Source organism: Euphorbia lathyris, chromosome 2 (genome assembly GCF_963576675.1).
Source record: "Euphorbia lathyris chromosome 2, ddEupLath1.1, whole genome shotgun sequence".
Classification (NCBI taxonomy): domain Eukaryota; kingdom Viridiplantae; phylum Streptophyta; class Magnoliopsida; order Malpighiales; family Euphorbiaceae; genus Euphorbia; species Euphorbia lathyris.
The window spans coordinates 84,715,354-84,725,593 of record NC_088911.1 but is presented as its reverse complement, the minus strand read 5'-3'; the positions used below and the strand labels follow the sequence as shown (position 1 = coordinate 84,725,593).

At 38.7% G+C, this 10,240-nt stretch overlaps 1 protein-coding gene across 2 annotated transcripts; it reads right to left on the bottom strand.

Annotated features, from left to right (window-relative positions):
• Positions 1-3,539: 3,539 nt before the first annotated feature.
• LOC136218794 (14-3-3-like protein D) lies at positions 3,540-6,134 on the bottom strand. Of its 2 annotated transcripts, none has more exons than XM_066005901.1 (7): positions 5,935-6,134; positions 5,480-5,786; positions 5,302-5,389; positions 4,403-4,512; positions 4,150-4,298; positions 3,944-3,993; positions 3,540-3,855 (listed from the first exon to the last, which is right to left on the bottom strand). In XM_066005901.1, the coding sequence occupies exons 1-7, from the start codon at positions 6,005-6,007 to the stop codon at positions 3,853-3,855; spliced, it is 780 nt and encodes a 259-aa protein (XP_065861973.1). In that variant the 5' UTR covers positions 6,008-6,134; the 3' UTR covers positions 3,540-3,852. The 2 variants fall into 2 exon arrangements, with proteins under 2 accessions (XP_065861973.1, XP_065861974.1); XM_066005902.1 differs by having other exon boundaries at positions 3,944-3,996; positions 5,935-6,129.
• Between the last annotated feature and the right edge of the window lie 4,106 nt (positions 6,135-10,240).

The following is a 10,240-nucleotide window of genomic DNA, read 5'->3' as shown; positions in this document are numbered from 1 at the left end:
ATAAAATAACGAAATAAAAATAAATTTCGTACTTTCGGTTAATTTCCTTTATTTTTTATTAAATTAGAAATAAAAACGTCAAGCTAACTCGGCTCTCGAGAATTGTATTTCAGGTACGAGTAAGGAGCAAAAATCAACCGACATACGCGAGGTGTATCACCCTCCACGCGGGGCGTGGAACACATTGTTAGAAATAATTGCTCAATCCGCAGGCACCACGTGGAACTCACCCACTGCCATGCGGGGCGTCCCACCTTCCACGCGGGGCGTATGAGCAATGATCAGCAATAATGTCTCAATCATGAATGTCAGACTGCAGGATCTTCTAAGTCAACTGACAATACGCGGGGCGTACAACCATATACGCGGGGCGTGTATGGGAAGTTCTTCAAGATAAAATTCCAGGAACTCATATACGCGAGGCGTCCCCCAGGCCACGTGAGACGTAAAAGACCTAATTCAAGCAATAAAATCTCAGAAGCTCAACCACGCGAGGCGTACCACATGCAGGAGATTTCTGACGGAATGGGCAAATACGTGGGGCGTACGCCACCATACGCGAGGCGTGTCATGGGAAATCTGCAGAAAATCATGTTCCTCCATGCTTGTATCTTGTGAAATTACAATTCTACCCCTAGCTTGATGTGTATAAATAGGAGTGACTAGCACTCATTTAGCAAGCTTTTTCATATATATACAATTCTTGCTATAGATTAAGTTCTTGTTTCTTAGTTTTAGATTTTATTTTACATAGCAAAACTCTATCATCTTAAGAGCTTGTTCGTTGATTCCGGCATTCCGTCAAAGTTCCGTTCCATCTCCGTTCACCAAGCTCGAAAGCTCCACCTCCAAGCCCTAAGAGACGACCTTGAGTCCGGTTAGCTAGTTCCGAGGGTGGATTCTTCCCTTTTCACTTGCTAATTAGCTTTTACTCTTCCTATGTACTAGGCTTGGTTGTATTTCATATTTACATTCTCCATATTTATAATTTATGATTCATAATCTCTTTTTCTATATATGTGATGATATTTGCTACTTGTTTTGATACTCGTAATTGATTATTGTGTAGGAGAACGCGATTTCCGATGCCATTCGGGCTATCTTTAGGGATTCATATAGGTGTTGCCTTACCGGAAGTGACGCTCCGGAAACCGTAGGAATTGACAAACCACGAAACTTACGGGCCCTAATTTCTGGTCTCAAGCATTAGACACGCTTTGTCTTCTGAACTTTACCCAAAGTGGAAACACTTTGTCTGGAAGTTGTTCTTGCTCAACTGCTGTCTTGTACTGTTTGTCGAATCAACTCAGCAGCTTCGTCCCGAAGTTGTTCCACGAGGATCTTCTAGATCCTTCTTTCGCTGAGCTGCGTTTTGTACATAACGACAACGTTTTGACATACGCGGGCCGAGTTGTCTTAAACTGTTTGACTTGGGCTTTGACTTCCGTATTGGGCTTTGTGCCTTTTAATCTTTGTGTCTTATAAATAATTTAACTCAACATTGAACAAACACTAGGAACCACGTAGTCTAAGTACTTCACGGGTCGGTCACACTACACGTAGTCGTCATTGCAAGAGTAAATCATTAACCGTATATATATTTGGAGTCATTGTTTGTCATATTTATAACTTATCGACATCCGTATCATTTCGTAGAGTTTTTGTTATATAAATTTGTCTCACCCGTAGTTAGGAGTAGTTTGTAGTTGTTCCCCGAATCAACTCAAAGTATTCACCGCTTAGATAACATATAAAACCGAATCGTTTAATACTTGTAGTTATAAATCCCGTGGATTCGATACCCGATCTTAACTTGATTATTACTTGATACGACGGGGTACACTTGCCCCGAAGTAGTGGCGTATAGTAGAGATAGAGCATTTAGGAAGATCACATCCATAGTCGTAACGCACTTATCATAATATATATTTTTAGAGCTCTACCGCACGCTATGCATCAGTACTCATTTTTGCAACCAACTGTTTGAGAAGCTCTCTTTAAGAGATACAGTGTCACACATCGTATAGCTACAACATATCATCCCCAAACAAGTGGGCAGGTTGAGCTATCAAACAGGGAGCTCAAGCGAATTTTAGAGAAAACAGTCAATTCCTCACGAAAAGACTGGTCCCTAAAATTAGATGATGCACTGTGGGCTTATCGAACAACTTATAAGACACATATCAAGATGTCCCCTTTTAGGCTTCTGTTCGGGAAAGCATGCCACCTACACATACCAAGAGCAATAATACTCCTAAGGTTTCAAATTTTACCCATACTAACAAATCTCTCTTTTATACCTTTAAAGTTTCTGTTAAAAAGGCATAAGCAGGCACAACACCAGATAGGGCAGCTGAGAGACTTCCAAGAAGACATTGTTTTCATTTGGGAGCATTCAAAGAGAGAAGTCGAGCAAAGGAAGGCTTACGGTGAGATGTTGCATATTTTTTAGATTCGAAAACTGGTATAGGGGAGTTAGGAAACATAGTTGGACTTGATCTTCTTGTGCTCATTGTGTGAACGTATCTTGATCATGTTTACATTGTTAAGCACTGCCATAAGGTCTGTTTATGTGTACAATTTTGAATGAACTATTGTAAGTGATCATGTTAAAAGAATCAATTGACTAGTACATACCAATATAGTTCTCCTATTGAGGCTTGATCAAGAGCATTTTAGACAAGTGTTTCGAATTCGGAGTCAATAGCACTCGTTGCTTCATCAAGTAGAAAAATCACAGATTTTTTAATGATGGGTCTAGCAATGGCGATTCACTTCTTTTATCCACAATCCGATCTTTAACAATGTAAGAGAGAACTATTAGTATGGATAAAATTGGATAAATATGTCAACCCCTTAATATCATTTTAGACCTTAATAGTATTATTGCTCTTGACTATCTATCTTAAGAGTATTTTTGAACTTTATCCCAAAAATAGGAAATCGCATTCCAAATGCCTCTTCTTCAAGTTTGGCTAGGATTATTACCTAAACTAGTCGTTAGAACATTCCCTCTCTGATAATATTTAGCTTTGGCTAGGATTATTACCTAAGCTTGCCGTTAGAACATTCCCTCTCTAATAACATTTAGCTTTGATGATTCAACTAGATAGAGCATTTGGGTTGATAATGAGTTTCCAGACATATTTGCCAAGCAAGGCAATATTAAAAGAATACAAGTGATGAAAACCTAAACCATCATTCTCTTTTCTATCACAACCTCTCTCAAGAGGCCCAATTAATCTTCCGCAAGCCATTTGGCTTAGAATCCCACCAGAACGAGTTCATAATATATTGAAGCTCCTCGCAGAGTGAGATTGGAAGTAAGAAAGTACTTATTGATTACATCTTGATATTTAATCAACAATTAGCTAGCTACTTCATAGTTTACAGCTAATAATGTCACTAATTCCCACAGGATTATATATATTTATATATGATTTACCATGTCTTCAGTTGAGCATGTTCCTCTGGTAATTTGATCCACGATGCAGAGACCAAAGAGAATTACAATGAATGAATCAATATTGCGACTGGTATGAAAAATTGCTTACTTAAATTAAGTAACTAAAGGCAATTTCTTTTGTTTCAAATCTACCTAATCAAGAGTAGAATAAACAGCAAGTATTTGAGAAACCAAAATAATCACAAACACCTCTATAACAACCCAAATTTTCCTGCTAATTTATACTAAGATTGAAACAGATTAACACCAGCAGGCAACAATAAGGATACAACATAAGAGAAAATCTCTAAGCTCTTCTCTCAAACAACAATAGTACAAAGTTGAGGGGAAATCATACTTCTCCCTTCCACACATTGAAGAATAACAAAGTCCTATCAGCTTCTGCGTCACTGCAAAAATAAATTCATGTTCACTAATTCGAGCAAGTAAGAACAATAAATAAATACATCACTTAGCATGGAGTGGAGAATGACCTACCTCTGCATCTTCTCCTCCACCAGCTTTCCCAGAGGTTTCCAATTTCTGGTCTTCTAAACCAAAATCAAATGTTTAGAATGATAATAATATATAAATCATAGATAAAAAAGATCAGCAGCCGAATGCAGAATAAGTTCCAAACAAGGGCAGGTACTTGAGATTTTCTTACTGCCTAAAGCGAATGAGAGAGTATATGTATTAAATACCTCCATCCTCTGGAATGTCAGAAGTCCACAAAGTCAGGTTGTCCCGCAATAGCTGCATGATCAAGGTACTGTCCTTGTAAGAATCTTCGCTTAAGGTATCCAGCTCTGAAATAGCTTCATCAAAAGCTTGCTTTGCGAGGTGGCAGGCCCTGAGAGAAAGGAAACGTAAAGTAATATGTTTGCAGACAACTTATCAAATAAAAGAATTTGTATGTATCACTTTAGTAACCTAAGCACATTATGCTCTGCATACCTTTCAGGTGAGTTCATAATCTCATAATAGAAGACAGAAAAGTTGAGAGCTAAACCCAATCGAATGGGATGGGTGGGAGGTAAGTCAGTCTCTGCAGTGGTTGAAGCAGTCTGCAAAAACCCAAAATATATATGAAGTAGCAAATATTAACCATGTCCATTAGCAAGAACAAGGCCGTGAAGACAGGAATAAAGAAAGGATGAAACTGCAAAGACCCAGTTCAAACTTCAGAACAAAAACCATAAGTGAAGAAAGTCAACAACTTGAGTTTATCTCTTCTTTCAATCATTTATTTTTCTTTTTGCAGCTTAGTTGTGCTAGAAGTGTCCAGAAAAAGTATAAGAAGGAAACTAATTATAGTAATATTTTGATTGTGCTCATAATCCCAAAGCAACTAATTACTAAAATCTTTAGGTTTAAGTAACCTTAACAAAGAAAAAACACTACAGTAATCCAAAATAATATCGTGCGCGGATCCAAATGGCTCACTGAAAGCTTCTGTGGAAACACTTATTGTCAGATGTCTTCAGTTATAAGAATCTGTACAGCATAAATGCAGAGAGTACATAGTAATAATCGTACAGAACAAAGGCAGAAACATAGAAGACAGTATATTACATAATACCTGGCTGCAAATTAAAAAAAAAAAAAAGTTCCATTTCAGAGAAACGTAGAAGCAGTGAGCACAACTTATTGATTAAAAGGAAAACTCACTTCAGTAACAAAAAAAAGCACATGGAAATTTTTACAATCCCGGAACCAATCAGTGTAACCAACAGATAGAATCAAGATAAGCAACAATAGATCACGTTGATCTATGAATTAACAGAAGTTCCTAAAAATTGTAGACCTAAAGAGTAACTCCAGGAACAAAAACTTGAAGGAAAAGGTTTAATCACCTGGTATGCCTTAAGGGACTGATCAGCTGCCTCTTTCTTGTCGTTACCAGTCTTGAACTCGGCTAGATACCGATAATAATCACCTTTCCTACACCCAAACCCAAAAACTCACCATAAAAACCGATTTCGCAGGTAAAACAACTAAACTGAGAAAGATGGAATCAAATCTAGCCCTCACATCTTATAGTAGAACACAGTGGATTCCCCTGCGTTACAAGATGGAATGAGATGCTCATCGATGACAGTCATAATGTCGCTGCAAATAGTAGACAGCTCGGCTTCCACCTTGTGCCTGTACTCCTTAATCCTCTTAGCATTAGTATCGTTCCCTTTGGACTCCTCCTTCTGTTCAATCGAGGACAAGATCCTCCAAGAGGCCCGCCGTGAGCCGACCACATTTTTGTAACCAACAGATAGAAGATTCCTCTCCTCTACTGTCAATTCAACATCAAGATTCGCCACTTTCTTCATCGACTCTACCATTTCTACACTCGATCACCCAAAATTTAAACAAAAAAAATCAAAATCAGGACAAATTGGTCTAAAGTCTATGTTCAACAAACTGATTCAAGTTCCTGAAACACTGTAAATCACAGATCTAGAGAAAGAGAAAGAGAAAGAGAAAGAGCATACCATCATAGCGCTCAGCTTGCTCGGCAAGCTTGGCGAGATAGACGAAGGTTTCGCGATTCTTAGAAGAATCCATGGCAGATGTTAGGACAAAAGAAGGAGAATATGCTTTTGTCTGAGTAGAATCTGTGTAGAGAGGTGAAATTGACTCTGTTGAGCAAGTGAATGAGAGGAAAGCGAAGAGAAAGACAAGAGGTATGGAATATTTTTATAGGTGGAGTAGGTTTGCCGGGAAGGTGGGTCTGATGATGATGCCGGGAGCCAAGGGGAGGGGTGGGCGGGGATCACGGGCCACTCAATCATTGCCACGTTTCTTGTTTAATGGGCTCCTTTTGTTATCTTCCGTAAGTTTGTTTTGGACTCATCTTCTCGCCCAATCTAATTTAATTCTTGGGATTTTGGGTTATCATAAATTTATAACTGCTTTAAGTATCAAGCTGATTATGTACTAGAACATGAGCTTAACAATTTAGCTTACACCTTATTGATCTTAATTCTTAATTAACAAGAGTAGTAAGATTAACAGGGTTGGTTTGAACTTTGAGCGGTGAAGAGTTAATAACCATATTTGTAAAGTTTGAGATTTTCAGTTGGTCAAAATTTAGTCATCAAACAATGAAAGTTTACTTGTTATGAGAATTTCTCATGATATATTAGGTCTCATGTTCTTTCACATCACATCGTCCGCATTTTCTTTAGAAGAGAAACCTATCTGTGGATTTCCAACAGGAGGTATCCCGAGGGCAATCTAAGGAGAGAGAATTTACCCCCACATACCGAAGGTATCACCACTCTCATACACTCCTTGGGCATTGCCATCGTTCGGACGAATCTAGATCTCCCAAGCGAAAGAAGACCATCCATCAAAGTTCGACTGAATCTCTTCTTCGACATTATAAGGAAAATCGAATCAAGGCTTCGGGACCAAGATCTGACGATCGACGGCATCCCAAATAGAATCAGAGAGAGGAAGAAGGCGAAGGACCTCTTTAAGGAAGAAATATATAATCTCATCCGGAAAGAGCTATGGAATGCATGTTAGATGCATGAATCTATTATAGGATACTAGAGATAAATGAATGTTAGCACATTACTCTATTCATATATTATGGACAAACCTATGTCTCGATGGTTGAAATATCCAACATTGGAAGAGTATAATGGGATGACCGACCTAACGATGCATGTTAAAAACTTTCATCGAGCCTTAAAAACCATCACTGCCACATATGCACTCATATGCCGACTCTTTCCCACCACACTCAAAGAATTTACAACTACTAGTAAGACCAACTCCTTCCAGGATCCGGACGTTCAACCAAATGGTAAATGAGTTGGTTGAACACTTCCTCATGTCCATCCCGGAAGCAAGACTGTGCATGATTTGAACTACTTAGTGCAAGAGCCTTATGAAACGCTTCGTGAATGGGTAGAAAGGTTTCAAAAGACTGTAATATAGATCCGAAAACTAAATGTAGATGGATCTGTGGAGGCTATGACTTCCAATTGTAGAAGTAAAGATCTATTAAAAAGTAATATACTAGATGGCCTAACACTTTCTCTGATCTAATTCAACAGGCTAAACATTTTGTCAAATGGGATGAGCGTCGCTTGAATCCCTTACTAAAGGACAGACTAGGGCCAATAAATGCTCAAAAAGGGCAAGCTAACCGAAGATTCACACCCTAAAACGCTCCTAAAAAATCCTTTACTAGGTTGAGAAGAATGGGCAACACGTTCAATACCCACTGAAGCTAAAGTCTTCAGGACGTGGCCATAATAGAACATAATATGAGTTACATAAGAGCGAAGGTCATGGCATGGAGGAATGTAGGCAGCTAGAAATGGGGCTTAAAAAGATGGCAGAGCAAGGGAATCTAGACTAATTTCTGATGAACTCTGAGAAAGCACGAGAACAACGTGACAAACACCTAGCCGAATCTATGCCTAGAGGGGCCATCAACATCATTTTTGGTGGCACACAAGAGAATCATTTTGTAAAGAGAAAAATAATTTCAGAAGATATGGAGAGGTTATCTGAATCTAGATTAGAGTTCACCTTCAGTACACTGAAGAACCTTCTCCTTAAGTAGTCTTATGATGATGCTTTGGTAATAGAAATGTTGATTGAGAACTTCCAAGCCCATCAAGTTTTTGTTGATACAGGGAGTTCGTGAACATCGTCACTAGAAAATCATTCAAAGTCCTTCACCTAGATGTCGAACATTTAGTACATATAGTGTCCCAGTTAATAGGCATTAGTGAGCATATGGTTCTTTTACCCGACATCGTGCGAATAAAAGTGTCAATTGGAGAGGGTGCCATAAAATGGTATATGAAGGAAGAATTCTTGGTGGTTGATATAATTCCCCCTTATAATTTGATTGTTGGAAGGTCATTGTTGTTATAGTATACTAGAGCTCTCTCCATCCACCTTTTGGCATGGAAAGTCCATATAAGGGGAGGAAGCTACCACTCAAGGGAATCAAGTGATTGCCCAAGAGATGTATATGGCTTCCCTAAACAAGAAACCCATATTGATAGATCTAGTGGAGGAAGAAAGAGAAACGGTCAAGGCGGTAGGGACTCTCGTGATGGTATGGTTAGGAAAAGGCAAATCGGTCCAAAGCTCAGTAGAAATAATGAAGGCAACGAAGGAAGCAAACATAGAACAGCAAGGCTTTCGCTTGGTTCCTAGTAGACATAGTAGATGTTTCTCTCAACATAGAAGGTAATTAGGAAGTTTGTCAGTGTTTGGGCTTTGAATGCCTTGCGATGTTTGAATATGACATTGAACTTTGTCAATTTTAACGCCCATTCAGCAATCCTCCCCAAAGTCTATGGTCTCTGTAAAAAAATTATGAGCATGGAGAGTGTAAATTCTCATAATTATAAGATGGGTTTGGAAGTAATTCTGATGCTTTTGGGCGACGATCACTACGCCATATGCCAATTAATTTTTCCTATTTTGGGTATCTCACGTCGTGTAAGACTCTACTGACATAATATACTAAAACAATTTGGTGCATTCTTATCATATTAAAACCATGCCCAATGATTCAATAACCACATTCATTTACAAATATTGTGTTTCGCTAAATATTAGTCTTCTTAGAAGAGGTGGAGAAGCTAAGAAACTTCTCATTTCCTCAAAAGACATTTAGCATTCGGTCATCCAGTTCAAATTTTTTGCCCCTTTTATGCTTTTGAAAAAAGGTAGATGCCTCTTTACCGAACATGATATCAATTACCCAATGGCATTGATTTTTCCATTCAATTTTTTTACATCATTTAGCTTTTTCAAAAGTTCCATGTCGATAATGGCTTGAATCTTATCTAGTTTTGCCTCGATTCCTCGTTGAGAAATCACGAATTCTAGAAATTTCCCTGATGCCACGCCGAAGGTACACTTCTCTGAATTTAACTTGAGCTTATACTCTCTTAGGGTAGTGAAAATCGTTTCAAGATCTGAAGCATGCTGTTCTACTGCTTTGCTTTTCACACAACATAAATCTCAACTTTTTCCCCGATGACTCGTTAGAAGATTTTCTTCACTAACCATTAGTATGTTCCTCCAGCGTTCTTAAGGTCGAAGGGCATAACTTTGTAAGTATATCCCCTCATGTTGAATGAAGCTGATTTTTATCATGTCATCCGGGTTCATTGGGATTTGGTGGTACCCGGCTGCAGCGTCTAGGAATGAACAAATTATGTACCCAACTATGGAGTCAATGAGCATGTCGATGCATATGAGAGGGTAAGAATCCTTCGAGCAAGCTTTATTGAGGTTTGTGAAGTCAACACATAACCTCCATTTCCCATTGGCCTTCTTTACTAAAAACCACATTGGCCATCCACTTAGGGTAGTACACTTCCTCAATGTGGCTCCAATCCTCTAGTTTCTTAATCTCAGCCTTAATTACCTTCTACCTCTTTGTCCTATGGCTAGGCTTTGCATTTGATGTTCAATGAATGCATCGTGATGTTGAGAGAAACATCTACTATGTCTACTAGGAACCAAGTGAAAGCCTTGATGTTCTATGTTTGCTTCCTTCGTTGCCTTCAGTATTTCTACTGAGATTTGGACCGGTTTGCCTTTTCCTAACCATACTATCACGAGAGTCCCTACTGCCTTGACTGTTTCTCTTTCTTCCTCCACTAGATCTATCAATATGGGTTTCATGTTTAGGGAAGCCATATATGTTTCTAGGGCAATCATTTGATTCCCCCTGAGCGATAGCCATACCTCCATTCATATGGATTTTCCATACTAGATGGTGAATGGAGGGGGCTCTAACTAATTTCAACA

Bases quoted from the DNA above. Each gene is read 5' to 3' on its own strand.
- LOC136218794 (XM_066005902.1), bottom strand. From the start codon at position 6,007: ATGGATTCTTCTAAGAATCGCGAAACCTTCGTCTATCTCGCCAAGCTT. The intron at 5,390-5,479 runs GTGAGGGCTAGA...GTTTGGGTGTAG, and splicing joins ACTGTGTTCTACTATAAGAT to GAAAGGTGATTATTATCGGT. The intron at 4,513-5,301 runs GTGATTAAACCT...GGGTTTTTGCAG, and splicing joins AGTCCCTTAAGGCATACCAG to ACTGCTTCAACCACTGCAGA.